The 25,888-nt window shown below is 39.8% G+C and overlaps 1 protein-coding gene across 1 annotated transcript in view; it reads right to left on the bottom strand.

Annotated features, from left to right (window-relative positions):
• LPXN (leupaxin) overlaps positions 1-25,682 on the bottom strand; it is a 41,490-nt gene extending 15,808 nt beyond the window's left edge. The window contains exons 1-7 of the mRNA XM_035012913.1: positions 25,577-25,682; positions 21,024-21,181; positions 16,023-16,069; positions 7,395-7,494; positions 4,169-4,336; positions 3,074-3,247; positions 2,901-2,982 (exon numbers count right to left, since the gene is read on the bottom strand). Coding sequence (XP_034868804.1) covers positions 2,901-2,982; positions 3,074-3,247; positions 4,169-4,336; positions 7,395-7,494; positions 16,023-16,069; positions 21,024-21,181; positions 25,577-25,589 — 742 coding nt within the window. The 5' untranslated portion in view covers positions 25,590-25,682. The remainder of the gene's footprint in view (positions 1-2,900; positions 2,983-3,073; positions 3,248-4,168; positions 4,337-7,394; positions 7,495-16,022; positions 16,070-21,023; positions 21,182-25,576) is intronic.
• Positions 25,683-25,888: the final 206 nt, after the last annotated feature.

Here is a 25,888-nt window from a genome sequence, read left to right on the forward strand (position 1 = left end):
TGTCAAATTGCAAATTGAACTTCAAGACATCCCTCAAAGTAGATAGCCATGGACTGTTCACATGATTCTTGAACCCCTCATGCACTGTGAGGATATAAAACAGGGAGATAGGAAGGGAAACTGAGAGAGGGATTTCTTTGGAGAAAGCTATGAGTGCTCTACCACCATCGCACAACCAAGAGGGATGAGGTATGGCATGGTTCCAGCTAACCTCAAGTCAAGAGAGGGGCTTCGATAGAGCCACTCAGAGAGCTGGATATATGTCCCGAGCCATCAGTGGGATATAGTTAATGGTATTTGACTCACTCCTGGAAAAAGGCCATGAATGAGTCTGGCTGAGTAGAGAGACACAGCTGTTAACTGACTACAATCTCACTGAGTATAAGAAAAAGGTGCCAGTTTCCCATAGTCCATATAGGAAAGTGTGAAAAAGATATCTGGGACCACTGTAATCATTTCTAAGAGATCACCAGGAGGGAACAATGAAAACCCAGCAAAACTAATCTGTGTGGAATGGGTCCTAAAATGGGCCAAGCAGAAAACAGCTAGCTAAGACAAGTGAAGGGTAATCAAGAGTTTGAAGCTGGACCTGTACTGAATCCACAAAAGCATCGGAGAAAAAAAAAAAAAGTTAGTTAAACATCTGCCAGGTCCAGAGAGCATGAAGCAAATTTATGATGGCACTAGGCGAGTTAGGACTTTCCTGCCCTCCAGGCTCATCACCGTCCCCTCCTATTTCAGCCGTGAAGGGGTCAGATATCAAGATTAGCAACAGCGGTGAGGGTGGTGGACGCTAAAGGCAGGAAAGGACGGATGAAGGGCCATAATGCCCTTCGCTGGTCACCAGCAGCTTAAAGGCCCGACCAGGGGAGAGTAACGGTCACTTTATTTTTTACTTGTTTATTTATTTTTAAAGTGGCGGTCACTTTAAATAAGTTGGATGCCTTAGCTATTACACAGATGGAATTACCCAAGGACTTAGTTTTGTGTTTTGTGTCTGAAATTGATTTTCTATTTATAACTGTTTTATTAAGAGTCATCAGAAAAGACGAGGATGGGACTGCCCAAGTTTTTACTTAGGAAAGAGGTGAATAGTTTCCCCACTGAGTTAATTCAAAAAGGACAGGAAACAAACAAAATAAAGAAGCTTTCTGATTCCACGCATGAGTCATACTTGTTCCAAACAAACATAAAAAGAAGTCAGAAAAAAAAATCAAGGTAATTCAGAAAAAAGAAGGAAAAAAAAACTTGCAAAGAGAGAAAAACAGATCACACAAATAAGAACAAAATCTTAAAAACCTCAACCACAGAAGTTGGAAGACAGCAGCAACGTCTTCAGAATTATAGGGGAAAATAATTTTGCCTAGAATTCCATGCCCAGGCAACTTAAGGTAGACAACAGAATTACAAAATTTTCAGATATTTCAAGGTCTCAAAAATTTTACCTCCTATTCATTCTTTCCTAGGAGCTGCTCCACCAAAATACAGGTAGCAACATGTATTAAAAGGGGATCCAGGAAACAGAGGATCCAAAGAAAAAAGCAGTCAAGCAGTAAAAGGAATTCCCAAGAGAATGGCCCAGAATAAATGCTTCACAGCAGGCCTGAGGAGAAACCATTTCAGGCTGGGGTGGGAGGATGGAGGTCTCCTGGACAGACTTCTCCAAGACAAAACAAGTGGAACTGACCTACTACTAGATGCGGCTGGCCATTTTGAGAATGATCTCCCAGTTCTGTCACATAAATTACAGCTAGGTACAATGAAAATTAAGTTAGTGAAAAAAGAAATCTAAATATTAACTTCAGGGGGCGCCTGGGTGGCTCAGTTGGTTAAGCGACTGCCTTCGGCTCAGGTCATGATCCTGGAGTCCCGGGATCGAGTCCCGCATCGGGCTCCCTGCTTGGCAGGGAGTCTGCTTCTCCCTCTGACTCTCCCCCCTCTCATGCTCTCTCTATCTCATTGTCTCTCTCAAATAAATAAATTAAAAAAAAAATTTTTTAAATATTAACTTCAGGAAAAAATTTATATGAGAAGGATACCATGATAGTAATACTAATTTTTACTGAGTCTCCATGTGCCAGGCACCATTCTAAACACTTTATAGCCATTGTATCTTAAAATCCTCATAATTATCCTGTAAGGTAAGATTACAGGGTAGGAATTATGACTAGGCCCATTTCATCAATGAGGAAAGCAAGGTACGAAGGGGTTAAATGACTTGAATGATATCATATAGCTAATAAATACCGCAGCCCAGATTTGAACCATGTAGTCTAAACTCTGTGCTCTGTTGTAACCATAGGTCTGCTACAAGGCTCAACAATGAACAATATTTTCATAGTTGTCAATCTGTGCACATTGAATACTGGTCTGACCTACAATTATGACCTGATTATATACTGAGAGAATGGGAGGAGAGGAAGTATGTTGGGATAAGGTGGGGGAGTAAATCCTCATCTTCCCTGGTAGAAAGTTAATACAAATGATTAAAATTAGAAGGAAAAAAAAGTAAGCCTATAATAATTTAAGCATATTCCTTAAAATACACAAATAAGTAAAAGAAGAAAAAGCTGAAAAAATTTGGAGAGGATAACTGGATTTGGGGGTAGAGAAAGGAAAAGCAAGGGACTGATGCTTTTCACTATTACCGTTAACATACTTCAGCTTTTAAACTATGCATTCGCATTTCTTTGATTTAAGAGACCAATTTAAACAAAGTTTGTAAATCCTGGGGAAAGGTAAGGAGGGATGGCATCTAGTACCGAAATGGGCACTTGGACTACCAGGACTACCAGGACTACCAGGACTACCAGGACTACCAGGACTGCCAGGACTACCAGGACCACTGCAGCAGACCAAGGAAAAGCTCTGCTGGTCTTCTTGTAACTACCCAGGCGTACCTTCTGCACCAAACACCTCTCCGCAGTGAGAGCAGAAGAAGTGCTCTGGGTGCCAGGTTTGGTTCATTGCCGTCAGCACTTTCTGGAAAAAGAACACACGGAGCCATGTTAGAAAGCCCCAGAGCTGTAAATCAGGGCCGCGGTGCGGAGGCAGGGGAAGGGGGGCGACTTACATCCAGGATGGGTGCAGCACAGTAAGCACAGCGTGGGGAAAAGAGATGGTGGTAGTCCTTGGGGCAGTAGGCCAAGCCACTCCGCTCAAAGAAGGGGTGGGAGCCAATCTCCTCCTTGCAGTGAGTGCAGACAAAGTGCTCCGGATGCCACGCTTGCCCTAGAGCATGGACCACCTGGGGAGGAAATAAAGCATGGCAGGTGATGGCAGCTGGGTGCTGGAGGGCCTACAGGTCACACAGTTCTGGACAGAACTTTTCACACAGTATTCCATGCAAACAGCGCCCCCACGGGGTTACACAACACGGAGGCCTAGACCCAGGTCCCACCTATGCGGTCTGGTGTCCATGTTTTACGGACAGTAAAAGGGTGCCCAGTTTCCTGACTAATCGTGCTGATGAAAGTCTGTAAATGTTCGTTACCATGACACTGCCCTGGAGGATGAGGGGATCAGAATCGAGCACAGTAGTGACAGACAGGGATAACTACAGTCTGGCCTGGAGGAATTCCTGGAAGAGGAAAAGGCCAAATGAGAGTTTTTATTCCTCTGGTCTGAACACCTCATCTCCTGCCCCACGCTGAGTCAGATCTCAGAGCCCTTTATTGTGGTTTTGGTGAAGGATGATGCAGAAGAGGAGTCTGTGGCCATGATTCAGAGCTGAGTCAGCTGGAAGTTACCATCAATCAACTTGACTGGGAATACTGGGACGGAGTGGGCAGTGGGAAAGTCCCTCCCAGGACCAGAAGTACAGAAAGGCAGTTAAGAGTCACACCTGGAGTCAGGCTTTCCCGGTTCAAATCTTCCCTCTACCTCTTTCTAGACTTGGACATGTCAGTTAACATCCCGGAGCCCTTGGTTCCCTCGTCTTTACAAAAGAACAATAGTAGAGTCTCCCTTGAAGGGCTGATGGGACCATTAAAAGAGAGAATACTTGCAAAGCGCTCAGCTCAGTGCCTGGAGCACTGTAACGGATGAGTGATTATTAACTATTATGAAAATGTCTTAGGATAGGTGACAGAGCAATCCTTGGTGAGACAGAGACAGACATACAAGCAGCCATCCATGGCGGCAGGACCAACACCTCGGCCCACCGCACCTTTCCTGCAATCGGTTTCTGACAGGAAGCACAGTGGCCCTTGGGCACTGTGGCAACTCCAAGGTCCTGCAGATCCTGCTCCAAACCCCCCAGCATTGAGTCCAGGGAGGCCTTGGGATCTTGCTTATTTGCTGTGTGTTTCTTGCTGGCATCTGCTTTCACTGCAACCTGGCACCAGGGAAAGAACCATGAAAAAGAATCAGCTCATGAATATCTGCCCTCATTGGCATCTTCTACATGACTCCACAAGCTCACCCCTACTGACTGATGCTTTCTTCTGTACCTAACCTCCGGCCAAGGCACTGGAAGACTCCAACATTGTAACACCAATAAAAATGCTTCCATCTCCCTTTTATCCTAAATTCCTCGGGCCGGGTGAAACATGAGTAATCTTCCTCCATTTGTAAATCTTTTCTGACCATGGGAAATTGAGTGTATGAAGATGATACCTTTCCTCACTCCTACAATGACCACAGGTCAACAAATAATCATATCTTCTTTTTACCCATTTATTCTGCAATGTTTATTGAGTACCTAGTTTGTGCCAGTCACAGCTCCAGGCTCTTGGTTTAGAGCAACGTACATGGTGACTGAGGAGTCTGCCCTCATGGAGTTTACTTTCTCTGGGTGATAGACAATAAATGGATTAAATAAATGTATGATGTGATGTCAGGTAGAGATAAGACATAAGTTATGTATCAAGATAGACGTGCCAGAGGGTGGGACAGATTATTCCATGATGTTCTTAGGGGCTCAGAAATATTGAATCAGTGGGAAAAGCATTCCAGAGGGAAGGGAGGCCCAGAGGAAGGGAACAGTTTGGTACGTCAGGAGAAAGTCAGAAAGGTCGGGGTGGGGGGGTTGGAGCAGAGGGAGTGAGAGTAAGCGTGGCAGGAGAAGACAATGGAGAGAGAGGCAAAGATCATGTGGGGGCCTCATGGTAAACTCAGGTTTTATTCCAAGGGTGATGGAGCCTCTGGAGGAGTTTAAGCATGAGAGCGAAAGAATCTGATCCACGAGATCCCTGTGGTAGCTGAGTGAGGAGTTAAGTGTAGGCAAGCAAGAGTGGAATAAAAGACACTAGTTTGGAAGGAGATTATTGTTAACAGTTCAAACCAGAAATAATGACTTGGTCCAGCGTTAGGGGAGAAGGTGATGAGAAACTGTCAGATAAGACTAACTGATGGACTGGATTTATTTAAGCAACCCCCCCAAAATAGTCATTATAATTCATTCAAAGGAAAAGCCTCGAATTACAAAAAAGATGCGATGCCCAGCTTGTCCTTCATCACGTCATGTCCTGATTCTCTCTCTCTCAACTCCTTTCCGACTGGGCTACTACTACCATCGACCTAATACTTCCTGATCAGGAAACAGGTGCTCTCTACGGCCTCCACGGCATCAGATTTGCATGCACTAGACAGACATTCAAAGTCTCCCATCCGCCGCCCTCACTTTACCTTTCCAATCTCATCTTTCATTACTCACTAAAAGCCTCCATTGTTTGAGGCCAGCCAGGCTCCCTGCAGTCTCCTGAATGTGATTTGTTACTCTCTGCCCTCAGGCCTCTACGTATCCTATTTTCACTGCCAGGAATAACCTTGCATTATCTCACTAATCCAAAATGCTCATTTCCCTTCAAGAAACTTATCAACTGACAGATTTCCTTCCTCCTCTATTATATAATGTTACTTAATGTTGAAGAGATTAGTGTTCCAAAGGTTACCGTCTGGAAAGTCCAAAAGGGTCATCAATATGAAGTAGGTAAAAACACAATTTTATATGTATATACACATATACATATATACACACATATATCTATCCATATCCACATCTGTTTGCTTACATATTCCAGAATACTTCTGAGTGAATATATAAGGAACAGGGAAAGAGAGGTGCCTGGGTGGCTCAGTCGTTAAGCCTCTGCCTTCAGCTCAGGTCATGATCCCAGGGTCCTAAGATCGAGCCCTACATCGGGCTTCCCTGCTCCATGGGAAGTCTGCTTCTCCCTCTCCCACTCCCCCTGCTTGTGTTCCCTCTCTCGCTGTGTGTCTCTCTGTCAAATAAATAAAATCTTAAAAAAAAAAAAAAAAAAGAAACAGGGACAGAATTGGATGGCTGGGGACAGGGCTGATAGGGAAATAGCTCACTGCAAACTTTTGCACTTTTGATTTTTGCACAGTGTGAATTATGGCTCATTCAAAAAATAAACAGGTATTTTAAAAATGTAAATAAACCATGACACACACTAAATCAATTAGGAAACACAATTAAAACTCCTAATGTAGATTTTTTTTCCCCAGTATTTTCAGATATACAATACAATGAGGAATATACCCAGCTCTACTGTAGGCACTGAAGAAAATTTGTTCCTGACGTCATTCATTTGTTCCTCTAATATGTCAGGAACTGTGCAGGCATTGGGAGTCCAAAGGTGAGCCACAAAGATCAGGTTCCTGACATCCCCAGCGACACACCTTTTTATATACTGCCTTGCAATTATTTCATAGCCACTCATGTGTGCATATCAAATCCTCCAATTTAGAGTGGTTGAATTCTCCACCTTAAGAATTCTAGATGATTTCCCTTAATAAATTATTAAGCCCACTTCTCTGATTTCCACCCCCTGCCAGGCCACGTGAGCTCACCACTCATGCTCTAGAGGCTAGAACAAGGAGGCGGATTTTATCTCTGTATGGGGCTCAAGACTCCTCATCCTCCCTACTTTCAAAGCCATACTCTGATCTCCCTGGGTCTGCCTCTGTTTGCTCTCCTCTGTCCCATTCAGGTAGGTCTCTCACGGTCCCACCACATTGCATCCAGCTGTAGATGCCCATGCCCTTGGGGCTCATGCCAACTGGAAGGGCCTCTTCTCTCATCTCTTTGTGTCCAAACCCTTTCCATTCTTTGGAGTCCGTCCCACATCCCATCCCCACCTCTGATAAAAGTCTCCACATTCCTAATGTTGGCTGCACATATTTTGATAAACCATCTGTGTTTTAATCTACAAATGTTACACGGGCTTCTGCTTCATCTTACCAAGCACATTCCACATTCCTTGAGATCAGAGCCTGCATCGTATTATCTTTTGTGTTAATACATAATAGAAAGTTGAGTTCATCTGCTGAATTAAATTTAGTCTGGGAAAAATGAATGACAACCAAGAGTGCTGAAAGGGGACGGCAGAGCTGAGCTACACGGAGACACACTCAGGAACTGCACTCACCTGGGTCTGCATCTCACACAGGTGGGCCATGAGCTCATCCAGCTGAGCAGCTGCTGAGGTTTTAGGAGGATGTGGTGATTTCTTTGGCTCTTGGACCTCACTACAGGGAGAAAAAAAAAATCCTAACACATCAAAACTCAGATAAACGTTAAGCCACACATAAAATACCAGAAAATGCAGTTTTAACTATTAACCCCTTAGATGTGAGTAAAACTAGAGAGAGAGAGTATTTAAAAGTAGGTAGTGACTAAAAATCTGAAAAAGGTCTCCTTGCCTTTTGTCTCTATATCTCCGTTCTGGTCATCTCAAAAACTGACCATTGTTCTCAAGTGAAGAAAAGCACTGGACAGGTAGCTGGCAGGCCATTGTCCCCCAATGGCCAGGTGCAAAGCAGCTTCTGAAAAGACCTTTAAGAAGACAATGGCCCAGGGATGCCTGGGTGGCTCAGTCAGTTAAGCATCTGCCTTCGGCTCAGGTCATTATCTCAGGGTTCTGGGATCGAGCCCCGCATGGGGCTCCCTGCAGGGAGCCTGCTTCTCCCTCTCCCACTCCCCCCTGCTTGTGTTCCCTCTCTAGTGGTCTCTCTCTCTCTCTGTCAAATAAATAAATAAAATCTTTAACAACAACAAAAAAGAAGACAATGGCCCAATATACATTTTTTATTTGCAAAGCATTATTTTTGAAATTATAAAGTATTACACTTTCTCTCATTGTCAGATGAAAGATAAAAACTAAGAATAAAGAGCAAGCATCAGCAAACTAAGGTCAAATTTGGCCATGCCCATTCATTTACATACTGCTGCTTTCTTACAGAGTTGGATAGTTCCAACAGAGACCTTGTGGTCCAAGGTCAAAATATTTACTGTCGGCCCTTTACAGAAAAAGACCACTGAGAGAGTTTAGACAATGTACATGATGTTCATTTTACAACCATATAATTGTGAATAAAATGATGATTAAGATTTGGACCCAAGAAACAGAATACAGAGTCTATTCAAATACTTGCCCAACTGTTAGTAAATTTTTTTTAAAGATTTTATTTGTCAGAGACAGAGAGAAAGCACAAGCAGGGGGAGCGGCAAGCAGAGGGAGAAACAAACTCACCACTGAGCAGGGAGCCCCGACGAGAGGCTCGATCCCAGAACCCCGGGATCATGACTTGAGCCAAAGGCAGATACTTAACCAACTGAGCCACCCAGGCATCCCAGACAATTGTTAGCAAATTAACTGTGTACGAGAGCACAGAATAAAAGCTCAATAAATTCTAAGAAGTAAATACAGACCATATTCTTCTATTGCTTTAATACAAATTAATCATAAGAAATCTACCCGCTTAAGAAAAAATAAAGCACTTCCAAATAATTCTTGTGAAGAAAAAAAATAAATTGAATTTTCAACCTATTTAGAAATAGCAATGAAAGCACATACACACACACACACCCTTCAAAGTTGAACCAATATATATTTTTTTTAGATTTTATTTATTTATTTGTCAGAGAGAGTGTGCACACGTGTGTGTGGGCGCATGAGCAGGGGGAGGGTCAGAGGGAGACAGAGAAGCAGACTCCCCGCTAAGCAAGGAGCCCAATGTGGGACTCGATCCCAGGACCCTGGGATCATGACCTGAGTCAAAGGCAGACTCTTAACCAATTGAGCCACCCAGACGTCCCACCAATATGCTATTAACAGGAAAAAATACAAATGGATTTAAGTGCAATATTGAAAAATAAGAGACTAGAAGCAAATAAACAAAACATTCAACTCAAGAATCTAAAAAAAAAAAAAAAAAAAAACCCTAAAATAATTAAACAGAAGAACTAAAAGTGTAAATTATTGAAACAGAAAACAAACAGAAATTGAGGTTTTGGGGAGAATTGTGTAAATTTCCAGTACATAGAAAAATATGGAAAATCACCAAATAAGTTCTAGCAATATCACAGAAACTCAATACTAACACCAGACAAAAAGAGCACAGTGTATGTGTGTATGTGTGTATGCATGCATGCATGGGGGGGGAGGGAGGGAAGTTCAATAAAAACAGCAAAAATGAGTTTTAAAAACATCCTGGCTAGATAGTGTTATGCCAGTCTTTCAAGTGTGGTTCAACATTAGAAAAAGGATTACTATAATTCATTATACCCAAGAACAGAGAAAAGCTTTATAAACATATTGATAGGTGTTGAAAAGCAGTAGGAAACAAATTCCACCACCATTCCTGTTGTTGAGGATCGAGGAAAAGAAGTTTCATAACCTGATAAAATATAAAATCTATAATGAACCTCATGTTTAATGTGCAAATACTAAACACATTTCTAATTAAGAGAAGAGCTCCGTGTTCAGCGGTGAGTCTGCTTAAGATTCTCTCCCTCTCCCTCTGCCCCTCCCCTACCTCTCTAAAATAAAATAAATAAAATCTTTAAAAAAGAGAGGGAAGAGAAGGACAAGGATCCTACTATCATTGCTGGTCTGCAATATTATTGCAGACTGCATTACTGAATGCATTTAAGAATACAAATAAGAGGTTTATACATTGGAAAGAAAAAGGCAAAGCATTCTCATTCCTATTTTCTCTTTTAAATAGATGGTATGATCACTTACCTGGAAAATGTAAGATAAGTGACTGGATAATTATTAGAATGTATAGAAAATACCAGGATGGTTACTAGGTATGAGAATAAAATGAGGGGGCGCCTGGCTGGCTCAGTGGGTAGAGCATGTGACTCTTTTTTTGTTTTTTAAAGAAAGAACATGTGTGTGGGGACATGAGCTGGGGAGGGGGCGGGGGGGAGCAGGGAGCAGGAAGGGGCAGTGGGAGAGAGAGACTCTTAAGCAGACTCCACGCTCAGCCTGGAGCCCTGCGATCATGACCCTGAGATCATGACCTAAGCGAAATCAAGAGCCAGAGCTTAACCCACAGAGCCGCCCAGGGGCCCCAGGGCATGTGACTCTTGATATTGGGGTCATGAGTTCAAGCCCCACACTGGGCATGGAGCCTACTTAAAATAAAAAAAAAAATTAAAAATTAATTTAAAAATAGAAAAAGAATAAAATGAAATAATTAGTATCTTTCCTATAGACCGGTAGTAGCTGATTTAAAAATCCACTGGGAAAAAAGAACATGTTCATAATACCAACAAAAAAATTATAAAATATTAAAGAATCACTCTAATAAGACTTCTATGAAGAAAAACCCACTGGTAGACATACGAGATGCACATAAATGATGATACATAATATGATGTCAATTTCTCCAGTTAAACTATAAATTCACTGTAATTCATACAGAAATCCTAATAGAATTATTTAAGTTCATTAATAAGTTGATGCTAAAATTCATGGGCTAAAACACTCAAGATAATTTTGGGGGAAAAAAAAGAGATGAAGAGGGAAGATCTGTCCAATAGCTGTGCGTTCCTATAAATTGACAATAAAATTTGTGTGATGTTGGTAAAGAAACGGACAAACAGATCAAAGGAATGGAACAGAGAGAAAGCCCAGAAAGAGACTCCTGAACCATGAGAATTTTACATATGCTAAATGTGCCATTTCAAATAATCAGAAATAGACTATTAGACACAAAATGCATGACAACCTATCTGAAACACAATAAATTTAGATCTTTAACAAACTCTACACATGCATAAGTTTTAAATGAATTAAAGACATAAATTCATTTAAACATTAACAAAAAAGAAAATGGAGGACATTTTTTTATAATTTGGGGTGATGAAGACTTTCCTAAGAAAGGCATAAACTCTGAAGTGAAGGCAAAAAAAAGAAAAAATATCAATAGGGCTAACCTCAAAAAAATTTAAACATACATAAGTATTTAAAACATAAATAATATCCAAATATTAAAAAGTCTACAAATCAATAAGGCAAGCTAATAGAAACATGGGCTAGGGGATTAAAAGAAAAAAAGCAAGTTTCAGAAAAAGAAATTTAAATTTTTATTACCATATAAAAATATGTTCAATCTCAATCTTTAATATCCAAATTAAATAGTGAGATACCAATTTTTACCCATTAGTCCAAAATCTGAAAGACTGATAACATGCAGTGGTGGCAAAAGTCAGGATTATCTTACACATATACATTTACATACATCATAGGTAGCAATGTAAATTTATTATATCCTTTGCAAGGCAGTATCTATCAATATTTCATATGCATATACCCTTGGATTCAGCAATTTCACTTCCAAGATTCTATCCTACAAGAAAATGAAGATATACATAAAAAGGTATATGTAGAAGTATGTTCCTTAAGACATAAAAAAGTACAGTCTTTATGAACAAATTAAAAATAAAATAGACATATAGCTAAATAAATTATAGATACATGCTACAGAATACCATGCAGCTGCTAAAAAGAATGCAGGCATAGATTTATATGAATTAAGGAAGACTTCTTTTTTTTTTAAAGATTTTATTTATTTATTTGACAGAGAGACAAAGAGAGACAGAGAGAGCGCACACAAGCTGGGGGTGGGGCGCAGAGGGAGAAGCAGGCTCCCCACTGAGCAAGGAGCCCAACGTGGGGCTTGATCCCAGGACCCTGGGATCATGACCTTAGCCGAAGGCAGACGCTTAACCAACTGAGCCACCCAAGCGCCCCAAACTAAGGAAGACTTGAAGATACATTGTTAACTTAAAAAAGCAAAGCCCACAACAATATGAAAACTATCCTTCCATTCATGTGAATTTATAAGCACATAAACGTTAAGTGTGACTTTGCATACACAAAGGTCTATAAGTAAACATCTGACAGCAGTTACTTATGGGGATAACAATTAATGGTGGTAGGAGGATACGTTCAAAGGGAGATGGTCTAACTTTTTACTCTGTATATTTCTGAATTCTTAGTTATTTTTACCATTAAAAGGTTAAATATAAAGTTAATGTAAGTATAGAAAATTTTAAAGCTGCAGAGAGATATAAAGAAAAAATTAAAATCACACTTAATTCTCCTTTTGAGAGGCAATTAATCACTGTGGACATGTTGGCTTAAACCATTATGCCCTTCTATGATTGTGCCTAATTTTGGAAAATGAGAATGACCTTTTTTCATATTTTAAAGTATCTTTATGTATTTTCTTATCCAACTTCGCATCCATAGCTAGCACTTTCTGTCCACTCTATGTCAGGCCCTCCATAAAGGGTTTTACACATGTTCTCCTTAAATCCTTATAACAACCTTAAGAGCTAGGTATTCTCACCCCCAGAAGAAAACACTGGGGCTTAGAGAAGTAAAAAGCTTTGCTCTATATAATACAGCTGGTAAGTAACAGAGTTTGGGCCCACAGACTGCAAAGCTTATGTCCTCTAGCACCATGCTCAACTATCCTCCAAAATGATCTTTAAAGGCTATCCAGCTTTCAAATGTAGAATGTACCATACTTTATTAAACCAATCATTTATCACTAGACACCTAGATTGTTTCTGATTTTCACTGTTATAATACAGTAAATAAATATTTGCACCCATATTTGATTATTTCCAGAGTCAATTTTGAGAAGTGGAATTTGAATCATATAGGTAACTGACTCTGGAGTAATGTTGTAACCAACATTAACTAAGCTTAGCTAACAATCCACCAAACTGACTCTGACACTCTCTCTCTCTCACACACACACACGCACACATGCGCGCAAAGCCATAAATAAAACCAAATATTGTAAGTCTTCCACTAAATATATTTTCAAAAATGAAAACATAGATATATTACTGTACTTATTTTTGTGTATTTATCAACCAGCAAAAAGGCAGAAGGAAAATACCTTCCTCTCTTAGGGAAAAAAGACTGTCTTTTGGGTACCACATGTCCCACTACTGACTTATGTTTGAGTATTTAGCTATAAGAAAAAAGTAGGAGGAAGTGGATATCTTCCCCTGCAAAGATAAAAGATTTTGTCTTTTAGGTACAACATGGCCTTCTGCCAGGCATAATTTTTTTTTGTTTAATCTAGAAACAAAAACGGTCAGGTATGCAAGTGCTTGATTTGGTCCTTGTTGGCTTCCAAGAAAGTGCAGGGGAGCTCCTCACAACACTTTCAGGTCATAATCCCTTAGTCATCGCTGCCACAGGCGTGTGTCTTGAAAGTACAAAAGGCAGCAGGGCTGTCAGCACATTCTCTGCTCTGCTTCCCCGTGTAGAATAAATGTAAAATGTAGCTTATATGGGTCTGTATGACCCTAAAAACCTGTCTCTCTCACAGTTGGGGCATCCTTGTGCTTACTCAAAAAAATTCTTACTGGTTTTTAGCAAGATTCCTAGAGCAGTATGGAAAGAGAAGTAGATCATATTTGTGATACCCTAATAGTAACTGAGTCAACAATATAATATTCTAACTAAGAATGGAAAGGCCTTAAAGAGTTGGTGATTACATCACTCCAGGAAGTGTTCCTGAAAAGAAAGGAACCTCAAAATCAGAACTCCTTTGAATTGTTCCCTCATGTCTTGAAGATGGTAAAAGTGCTCTGCTATGTCATGAGCAACAGTGTAATTCATGAGTCAGAGATTTAAATAATATCCAAATACAAGAGATGTGTTTAAAAGAATACAGACTCCTCACGTGAGGGGCTTCACTGTGCTGGAGTTTTCTCCTGTTCATTCCTCTGCAAATGTTTTTATGAATTTTTTTCTCCTCATTCTTACCAAAATTACTTTTGTTCATGTGTACATTTCTAAATTATTGTTCATACTGCTATTGATATATAACTACATTAGAAATATTATCACGTCACTATACTCGCAACTAGTACTGAATAGTTTCAAGCTTGACAGCAACATTCAGTTCACTTAAACAAGACAGAGGAAATTGTGAAAGTGGGACGCAGGAATCTAGTTTCTGAGTCTCAAGCTCTATCTATACCTGCGAGTGTTTCCGGCTCTGAGTTATGCCAGCCATACGGATTTGTATCAGTCTATTACATATTGACTAGGCCACCTGGATTTCCTATCCATCTCCCACACAGATCTTCAGGGCAAGTATCACTCCGTACTTGGGGAGCTGTATCAGTCACGGCCCACTCAGGAAAATGCAAACATACTGGGAGTAACCAGGAGGAATTTAATCCAGAAATTTGATTACACAGGTGATGGCAGAACTAAAGAAGTAAACAGAAGATATTGAGGTAACTCAGAGATAAGCCACAGCAGGTAGCCATTAGGCCAAAGGGACAAAAAAAAAAAAAAAAAGGCAAAGTTACTAAAAGCCAGGGGCCAAGGCAGATAGGCACATGCTGGAACCACAGTGGCTCTGTCTCGCTCCAGCTGAAGCCATAAAGGAGGTGTAGCTTGCTGACCTGGATGACGCTGTGGAGAGAGACTAGGGGAAGAAATGTCCTGACTTGCCCTGCCTTTCGCCCTCCAGCTCTCTCCGCACAGTGCCTCCCATTGGTCAAAGCCAGCGAAAGCCAACTAATCCTGGAGCCTGGAAAACCCAACCGACAGGGGTCAGCTCCCCTGGAATACAGAGCAGAGCAAAAGAGAAAGAAATGGGAAAAAGATCAAAGACTTATACATTGGCATGCCATCAATTGATCACAATGCCAGATACACAGAAAAATCGCTGTCAGTCGTGCTGGCTTTTCTGTTCTGGGTGCCTGTGTTCACTAATATTTCTACTGAAGTCTTGGTTTCCTAGTTTTTAAAAATCAATATTTACTGCAAGCCTATGTGCACCAGGCACTGTTTTCTTGTTGTTTTGCTTGTTTTATTTTTTTTACAAGAAGGATGGACAGGGTGGTCTAGGGGCCATCTCCTGGAACTGGAATAAACTGGCAATTATATTCATAAACTGGCCTTACTCCCATCGAAGTAGAAAGAGTCCTCAGGTGAGAAGTTATAAAAAGACTTCATGATAACACAGGTCCTTCCCTTATTTGGCGTCATGTGTCTGCTACTGGCTGCAATTCTAGAACCAAATAAGGTGTGGTGTGGTACTCTTTACCACGCATGAGCCTTTGCTAGCTTGTTTCCCTTTTAATTTCTTAAGCCCTTCCATTTGTTTCCCAGAAAGCTGATTTTTTTTTTTTTAAATGACAAGCACTACCTGAAGAGAGAACAAGAAAAGCAGCCTTGGCCAGAAGAAATGATTTAGTAAGTGGGTCTGTTTCAGTATGTAATGTTTTTAAAAGGAAACCCCCTTCCCTGGCTAAATAAATCTTGAGCAAATATAGAAAGAAGAAGTACAGATTCATTAGAAGTACATATTCGGTAGTATGCTGCAGAGACCCTCTTGTCTCAGTTTGACCCTGATCCTAGCTCTGGTTTTGTTGGCATCTTGCTGAAATCTCATTAGGTACTTCCTGTTCCATGATCTGGAGCATGCTATTTAGAGTAGCCCGGCCAAAACATGTGTGGTGACTCAAACTATTTACACTTTTCTCAGGTGGTGAAGGAAATAGCAGAGCCCACCAGCCTGGACAACCCATCTAGAAGCCACGTACCCTGAGAAACTGCCAAGTGAGCTTGGCAGAATTCCACCTCTGCTCAAACACTGGGGAAGAGGAGGAGGGACTTAGCAGGAGTTCTAATAACGTACACACGCAAAAGCATCCAAACACAGATTGATAAAATTATCTAATAACTTTAATTTTTTTAAGTATTTAATAAAAAACATACCTGTAGATATTGTGCTCCTGGATATGGGTAGTATACACGAGCTGCACCTAAGACATGTAAGTGACAGAGAAGAGCAGAGAATGAGTGTCTGTTAGGAGAATGTTGGCACTCATCTACACCCAGAATTAGGGGATGTTTTTAGCTTCTAAACGGGACTGGTAACTAGCGTATCTCTGAGATCTTTCACAAGGCAGAGGAATAACAGCCATCCCACAGCAAAAGGCCACGTTCTAAGCAGAGTAGTCAGCAATGGGACCAAATAATAATGTCCCTCTCCCTGCCCCAAAAGCACTGAAATCGAGAAGTTGATCGTACTCACATAGGAACCACAAAACAAACAAAATGAATCAGAACAAAGCCCTTTAACTAGACAGGATGGTGTCTAGGGGAAGACTATAACACAACTAAATTTAACATACAAAAAAAAAATAATAATGTGTGTCTCTAAAGGGTAGTTGACCAGCAACTCACTATTTATTGAACAAATATTTATTGAATGCCTGTCATGTGCCAGGGCCAAGGATGCAGCAGTCAAAAAACAAAACTAAACGAACAAATAAAAATTGTCTATCCTGACCTTACATTATGATGGTGAGAAACAGGTAATAAAAACATTAATAAGAAAAAGAATAAATCCATTAATATGTAAAACTCATCAGGAGGTGGGAGATGAGAAATGGGGGAGAGATGGCAATTAAAAATATATTGATCAGGGAAGGACTCACTGAGAAGGGGACACTTGAGTGAGGATTCATAGAAGGTGAGGGAAGTAAGCAGGTATCAGGGGGAACACGGTTCAGGGGGCCAGCACCCTGGAGCATCTGTGGAACAGAAAGGAGGCCAGGGTGGCCTGCACAGTGAACTGGTGAGACAGGGATGGGAGTAAAAGGGGCCAGATCAAGCGGGTAGGGTGACCATATAATTTATTGTTCAAACTGGGATGTTCTTGAAAGTGAACGAGGGGAAGGTACCAAAAATAATACTCTATAATTTTTTAAATATATATTTATTGACCAAAAGTTTGGTTTTATTGTATTGATGGACCTACAAAATAATTCTGTTGAAAACTTATTTTCAAAATAAAATTTTCTAGAATATTTTTAAACGACACATAGCTAAAAACATTAATTTCTTTTAAGATTTATTTATTTATTTGAGAAAGAGAGTGCAGGCATGCGGGGGAGGGGCAGAGGGAGAAAGAGAATCTCAAGCAGACTCCCCACTGAGTGCAGAGTCTGACTTGAGGCTTGATCTCACGATCCTGAGATCATGACCTGAGCCAAAATCGAGTCAGATTTTTAACCAACTGAGCCACCCAGTCGCCCCTAAACATTAACTAAAAAAAAAACCTTTTATATTATTTGAATATTTTTAAACAGCACAGTAAATAATTATTCTTGATATAGATTCAAATCCCTTAATTGGTTACCTAGCCATTGCTGTCTCTAACATTGTGATGTGGAAATTTTTCTGAAAGATGCCTTTTTTAAATCTGATCTTATTATTTTCAAATTTTTAATAAAATTGTAAACTTCTGCAGAGCTGCATTTTATAATTAATATATTTTGAAGTTGTTGACACTTTTAATTGATGCTTCTCTATAAACCATAATTTTTTTAATTAAGAAAATACTCCCACTCAGCTGCTGCTAATCCTCTAAATTCAGGGCATATTCTGCTAAATGGAGAATATCCTCAATTGTTTCTCATATTAAAATGTATAAATATTTCTGCCCCAATATTTTCACAGGCGCTGTATTTCTGCCTCCATCCGGAGCACCTTTCTTCAGTAATGTTTTTACAAGATGAGCTCTTAAGTTGTCTCTATTCATGATTCTTTTTAACATTTTGCCAAATGTAGATACTGCAAAATCATAGGCCTTCACAATTCCATCCCATTCTGGTGGAGAATATAAATTTATCCAATTAAAATTAGAAACTCCACCAAAGGCAAGATTTTTCCAAAGCACGATTTTCAAATTAGGTAATTAAACCATTTGAGCTCTCATCTTTTAACTTGTTCAGTTCCTCCCCAGCTTTTGTCAAGAGACATTTGAGCCCTTTCCTTTTTGCAAGCTTTGTTTTACATAATTGCAACTTGCTAAACGCTTCAAAGCTGAATTTTCATGCTACATTCACTGAATAATTTGATTAAATATTTCTGACTGATCTTGCACATAATGTAACCTATATTTAAGTTGCTTTACAAAGCATTTTTTCAAAGGCTCAGGCATTTCTAAAATCTGATGATGACAGGCAACACAGAAAAAGCATATGCAACCATACTGAAATGTTTCTGTATTCAACATCAGCTTCTGTCACGAGAGCTTTGTAGATGAGTTATACATGTACTGTGATTATGTAAATATATATTTGTAAATTTTGACATTTGCAGTTTCTAGTCTGACTGGTGGAATCCTGCAGCTTCTTTGGATGCAGTCATGAATTTTGTGTACATCACAACCAATTCCAGGCACGTTTCTGCTTCATAGGTTTTTAAGTCTGTAAAGAACATTTTTTTTTATCATAAATCTGTGCTCCACCAAAATTTATATTCATATTACCACCAAAAAAAAAAACCCACTTTTTCTTCAATATTGAACTTCTCAACTAAATTTACAATGGCATTAACAATATCGGATGTTTCAATTCTTTTTGACAGAAGAATGAATTTCCAAGTACTTTACTTTGATCCTTTGGATTGGATGAAAAAACGAAAGCTTTTGGAATTAACAAACGTTTTGACTGAGGTGGCACTGATATAAAGCTGACATTATTTGGTGGTTTACAAAGGGCATCAACTCAATCATCACGTTTACACTTTAGTTACAAGCACAAGATAACTTGAAACTGACAATGAGCAAAACCAATTTAGAGGTGTTACTTGACCCAAATGGAAAGGTGTGCTTCGCCATGACATGTAGACACACCTCCTGCAGTTGTACATGTTAAATCATCGGGCACACTCTTCTTAAACTATTAACTTCTGAAGTAGATGCTGATGCTTCTTCCCCATACCTGTGTTCTCCTGACTTCCAAGGGGGCAGTAATCTATTTCCCTCCAGGGTGGCCAGGAAATGTTGGCAAATATTTTGGGCAAATTACACATTTCCCATCAATTTCTTGAGAAAACTAAACATGTAATTTTGGATTTGGTTTTCGTTTGAGCCAAAGGCTGCTCAAAGCATCTACTGCAAAAATAAAAACATTGCCAAATAATAAAATAAATAGCTACAGCTTTACATATACCATTAAGGCCAAAACTGCTTTACCGAGAACTTCTAGATTATGCTACACTCAACGGCAAGAATGCTTAGCCTCTATCCCCTAAACATAATTTGTATGACATTAAGCCAAAGTTTCCCATGTTTTTTTCTGATCCTGAGGAGGATCTATGCACCTCATGAGCACGAGTGGTGGTATACCAAGTGGCCAGCTGGGGGAAAAGCCTCAAAAGTTTTCCTGCCACCACCTAACACCAGAGGAGTTGGCTGTTCCTGACTGATTGTGCTTAAGCTCTTAGCTTTAACAACCAGCACTCTGCATATTATCCCTGAAAGGGTGCTTACCGGTTAGGATTTGTCTGAACAGGATCAGGGAAAGAAGAGATGAGTTATCATTAGCCATCTTTTGGATTTAGCCATAATAAAGTTAGAATTCTGTTCACTGAATATATTTCACATGCTACTAGATGAGACGTTGGAAGAAGCCAGAAGAACCAAATGGAGGTCTATCAACCCAACCTGATTTACGTTAGTGAAAATGCTAACAAGAAAACTTCATAAAATATGGAAAATCTACAGTAAATGGCAAAGCCAATAATAGAATGTTGAGAAAACAAGCAAAAACCCAGGGCTCTTCCGAGTGAACAAGGACATACAGTCACCCCACTAAGGTCAGCATAAAGACCATGGCTTTTACTTCAAATGGAGATGGAAATTCACAGTGGGGTTCTGAGTAGAGGAATGATGAGATCTGATTTAAGTTTTACGGGATCACTCTGGCTGCTACTCTGAAAATAAAATGCAGGGGGCAAGTGTAGCAAACAAGCTAAGAGCCTATGGCTGTGATCTTGCATTGAGGAGAAAAGACAATAGCTTCCTAGGAGGGAAATAAATGTGCATCCTTAAAACTGTATATATGAGAAAAAAAAAAACTGTATATCTGTAGCAGAAGGAAAGAACAGTTAAAGGGGGAAAGAAACACAGGCTCAAATTTCAGGTCCATGCAACCTGTGATTTCATACCAAGTGTGCAAGGATGAATCAGAATACTGTTCAAAACACTGCATATGAAGAGTATCTACTTAATTCCTCTTAAACTAATTCCATTTTCATCAAGCAACTTCCTAATTATAAAGTAGATTCATGTAGACTTACCAACAGGAAGGGGATATACGAATCAGCAAATACTGTTCTCCATTCTACTTGATGGTTTTGACTCTAACCAGAAATTAATAAATTGGATTTCTGGGTTTTTCTTATATACCATCTCTTATGAGTATAGCTTGTTTGTGTTGGTTCCCTAGAATGTCATCATCTGTAGGTACACTACTAATTGAGTTTCCTAATACATTCAACAGAAAATAAGACCTGGAAAGTTGTGACTTTAAAAAGTCACCCTGAAAAGACTTGTCTGAGCTGCCACTCGGCCTTGCCCAGGTGACCCCCAGTCTTGGTGAGTGCCACTCCAGTCAAACCGCAACATGCAGCTCTGATGCCCAGATAGTCCTACCAGAATAGTCTGAGTAAAATAGGGAATACTGTGTTACTATGCCCTCATTAGAAAAAATGCAGTTCTCAAAGGCTTACTCTTCTATGATTATTTTCTCAATTCTCATCCTTTCCAAAAACAGCCACCTTCAAGTTATCATAGAGGGATTTTTCTTTCTCTTTCCTGGATACATGATTCCTCCTTCACATCATTTTATGTAAGACACAATTAATTTTCAGAAAGGCACTCAAACATGTATATTCAAGGTACTGCAATAAATGAAAAGTTACCGGCAAGGGACTTGCATCATTCTGAACAGAAAGGGTCTCTGAAGTCTCAGTAAGGTTACTCTCCTTTCTGGAGTGCTGATCCAGGGAAAGAGGAGCTGGGCTGGAGGATTCATCACTGTCTTGGAGGGTGGAGCGCTCCAGTTCCTCCAATAAGGCATCTATATCGTAAGATACAAGAGAATCATAATACAGAACATGGGATGATTCCTCTTCTGGGATGATTTCCCCCTTAAATATCGCTCCTGTGCCTCCATTCACCTCCTTCTTCTCTTGGGTTAAGGCTATCTTCAAATATCTTCCCTTACTCTTTATTTTACTTCAAGAATGTGGTCTATTCTCCCAGAGGATGTTTAATGCCTCCACATACTGTGACCTATTTCCTATGGCTGCATCCAATTTCACAGCATCACTCAAGCATTTGACTTCTTATATTGCAGGGTATTAATTTTTATCATTCATTAAGGGTGGGTTTCCCACAAAGATCCCCAATTAGAAAAGAAGTAAATCCTATATATTTTTCCTATCAGAAAAGTGTAAGTAATTACATTTTTTTCTAAATGTACCAACACAGTAATGCTTCTTTTTTTAAATTTTTAAATTTTATTATGTTATGTTAATCACCATACATTACATCATTAGTTTCTGATGTAGTGTTCCATGATTCATTGTTTGCGTATAACACCCAGTGCTCCATGCAGTACGTGTCCTCCCTAATACCCATCACCAGGCTAACCCATCCCTCCACCCCCTCCCCTCTAGAACCCTCAGTTTGTTTTTGAGTCCATAGTCTCTCATGGTTCGTCTCCCCCTCCGATTCCCCCCCTTCATTTTTCCCTTCCTGCTATCTTCTTCTTCTTCTTCTTTTTTTTTAACATATAATGTATTATTTGTTTCAGAGGTATGGGTCTGTGAGTCAACAGTCTTACACAATTCATAGCGCTCACCATAGCACATACCCTCCCCAATGTCTATCACCCGGCCACCCCATCCCTCCCACCCCCCACCACCACTGGAGTGGTGGGGAGTAATGCTTATTCTTAACTTGATTATTTTTTTCTTATATCCCAAGCACATAACAAAATTTTCAAAACAAAGTAGAAGTATTCTGTCTTTTAGGGCATATAGGGTAAAAAAAAAGGGGGGGGGATAAAGGAGAAAATAGATATTGCAAAACCAAGCAAGAAGATGTTGCAATCCAAATCTTGAGATTTGTTTCTCCTGTAGTTTTCTTGGAAAAAACCAATGCACTTTACAAGTATCACACTACCACTTTTCTGTTATGATGAAATTAATAATAATTAATAAAAATTTACACATTACAGGCACTATGCTTAGGAATTTATATATTTAATTTAGTCACCCTAATGCTTTAAGGCAGGTGATATTATTGTCCTTATCTTGTAGATCAAGAAAGAGACTGGGGCTCCTGGGTGGCTCAATTGGCTAAGCATCCAATTCTTGATTTTGGCTCAGATCAGGATTTCAGGGTTGTGAGATTGAGCCCCGTGGAGCCTGCTTAAGATTCTCTCTCTCCCTCTTCCTCTGCCCCTACCTCCCCCCTCCCTCTAAAAAAAAGAAAAGAACAAAAGAAAGAAAAAAGTAGTGTCACTGCTAGTGATGCAGATCCTGTCTGATCCTGGGCTATCTGATCCCAGCCCCTGCACTAACTTCATGTCAAAAATTCCAGTCCCCATCTTCATGTGGATTCTCAGGATCATCCTGGCATGATATGCTCTTCTCTGAAGCCATTTCCTCATCTACATAATGAAGCAATTCTATTACAAATTTTTTCAAATTGTGGGCTGAGACCCATTAGTGGATCTCTAAGTGGATTTTTTACCACAGGTCATGATTTTTAAGTTTGCAAAACAGTGGATTCTATTATTTGACATTATTTGATTCCTGCAGATGAAGGGCTATAGGGAAATATTCACCAATGAACATGACATTATCTGATATTGCTTTAAAATAATCCAGGAGTGAAAGGAATGGGTGGGTGTATTAATGAAATAAGATTGGCCAAGAGTTGATGACTGTTTAAGCTGGTTGATGGGTATACTAGACTTCATTAAACTATTTTCTTTACTTTTGTATATTTTAAAATTCCTCATAATAAAAGGTTTTTAAAAAGAGAAAACTAATGTAGAAAGAGAAAGAAAAATTTGTTTTCTCATAACTTTACTAGCTAGATTGAATGCCAAACTTCTGGGTTCCCAATTTTTGTTCTGTACCCCTCTATTAAGATATAGCCCTTTTCTATTTTCTAAGCTTTGCTCCAATCAGAAATCATGGATCTTCTTGTATTCAAAATAAAAAGACATTTACAGTAAAGATTAGGGGAGAGGGGAGACCCCCTGTAAGAGAAGCAAACCATATCTCTAAGAGGAAAAGGTTACTTTTAGAAGCACCAGTGAACCAAAGTTAGTGAAACTCTACCCTCTGGGTCATGAGTTAACAGGCCTTTCTCTTCCTGTTTCCTAGGAGTGCACATAACACCAACACCCAAGATTATCTTGCCTTCTGCCAAATTCCATAATTTGCAGATGACTAATTTCAGTATGACAAATGTGGGTTTATAAGGGGTGGGGGGAAATATTATACGGAAAACTCTGTAGTCCTTCCCTATAGCCCTTCATCTGCAGAAATCCGATAATGTCAACAGTAACATGAAAGGAATAAAGTGAGGTCTCTTGGGGGATCTCACTGGATTGGAATGATTTCATTCAGAGCCAGAGTCTGCTCCTGGTTCTCCTTTATCTAGCATCCCCGAGTAATGAAGGTTTAGGTAAAATCTGCTGGGTGGAAACAAACCATCAACGTTGGAGGAAGTACTGCAAAAAGGAAATATCCGCCTGCCTTTGCTGACCTGTCTTGCACCCTATTTCTCTGCAGCAGGGAAGAAAGACCCACCCTAAGTCTTTTGGGTAGTTACTGAGCTGCTGACAATCTGAAGAAACAGGTGAGGTTTAGCCACCCAGATAGATTATATGAATGTTACCTTCCAGACGGCTTGGTACTTTCTACATTTCTGGACCAGATTTCTCTACCATTCATCCTGCTCAAGTAGTGCAAAACTGTGCAAATCTAATTTTTAATTTTTTAATTATCTGGGTTGTTCTATTGTTTGGAACACCTGAGCCAACGCACTGCTAAAATAGGAGATTGCCTTTAGCTTAATCAGTTTTGGTGTCAGGGGCTCCTGAGAGTGAGATTGAACACATTTATTTTTTTCCTTAGTTATCTCATTGGGAAAAAAAAAGTGGACAATACTTATTTTAGAGAGTTGCTTCAGACACTAACATGATTAATATATGCAAAAATGTCAAGTTTTAGTTTAAGTCACTAAATACGTATTACTTCCCTTTTGAATGACCTGCATGAAAGCCATTAGGTATTGCTAAAATAAGAAAGAAGGGCTAGATTCTAGAGCACTGGACTTTGAACTCAGGCAGAAATGTGAACTTCCCCAACTCTGACACAGTAAGAATCTGGATTCTACTCCAAGTCTAAAACACATTCTACCCCAAGCATTAAAATAGACTTTGCCTCCAAAACAGTTCAATATTTATTAAATAACACCTTTCCCTCTTCATTAACATCTCTTCCCTCCTGTAATTTGCCTATCTTCCTTTCTCTGCTCCTCTAGCCCTCAAATTACACTCCAAACAATTAACAACAACACAAAGACAATATGCAAAATATGTTTTTCGTTGTTGTTCACACTTTTGACATACCCCAAACATACAAAAACCCAGAACATTGTGGAATTAATACAGCTTGGAAATTGAGTAAAAGGTTAGTGACTCAGTGTTAGTAAGGATGCCAGCAACAAAAGTCAGCAAAGGATAAGGAATGAATCCCAAGAATGACAAACCTTCCATTACTCCAAAGATTGGAAATCAGGGATCTGTCTGAGCAATGTGGCCAATTGTTTCACTGCTGGTTTTAATTGTTTGAAATGGAAAGAGTATCATATTTGCAGGCCACAGTAATCTGTTCCTTCAGAATTCCTCTGAATAAAAAGCTTAGCAACAGAATCATTGGAGTTTTAGCACTAATTCTCCTTGATTTAATACTAAACCATGGAACAAATGAAACTACCCTGGCCTTTGTCCAATGTTTACAGATGCCTCATTCTTGTTCTTCTATTCCATTTCTTCTCCTCTCCCTTCTTTTTTTTTCTTCCTAAATCACAAATCTGCAGGTGCCAACTGTGTGACCACCCTATGACCTGCAACAGCCCCCAAGAGGCAAATAATCATAATAAAATGACAATCTCAATCACAATTTGGTCCAAAAGTATTTGTGCAGTTTACTGTGGTGAGCACCAAACTCTCAGCCTATTTGTGCCACTGAAAAGAGTGAACCTATAGTTCCCCAAAACAATCATAGTTCCTCATGCTTCACTCTTGGTTGGGCTGAGGTCATGAGAGAAGTGGAAACAAAATCTTCCAGCACCACCCTCCCTCTGGCTAGAAGTACACCCCACCACAGAGATGGCAGCCAAGTCTTCATTCCCTCAGAGTTTCTCCTCCAAGAAGGTCCTCACTCACCCAACTCTTCCATTGTCACACACCCAAGATGCTCTGGTCCCACAGGTTGTGAGGAACTGCTTTGGCATGTGCTGAAGAAGAGGACCGCAAAGGAACTAAATGAGACAGCGTGAAGCAGCCTCTATAACCCTTTTTGGTTCCTGTATTTGCTTAGCACTTCCTCTCTTTTGATTTGGTGAGTTTCTTTTTTTTTTCTTTCTTTCTTTCTCTCTTTCTTTCTCTCATTTCGATAAGTTAGTTTTGAAAATGGGACATAGAAAGGTGGGTAGTAGGATTTGAGTTCTGTTACTGCATTGGTGAGGGTGAGAAAGA

This window comes from Mirounga leonina, unplaced genomic scaffold (assembly GCF_011800145.1).
Source record: "Mirounga leonina isolate KUSES-001 unplaced genomic scaffold, KU_Mleo_1.0 Mir_166, whole genome shotgun sequence".
Classification (NCBI taxonomy): Eukaryota; Metazoa; Chordata; class Mammalia; order Carnivora; family Phocidae; genus Mirounga; species Mirounga leonina.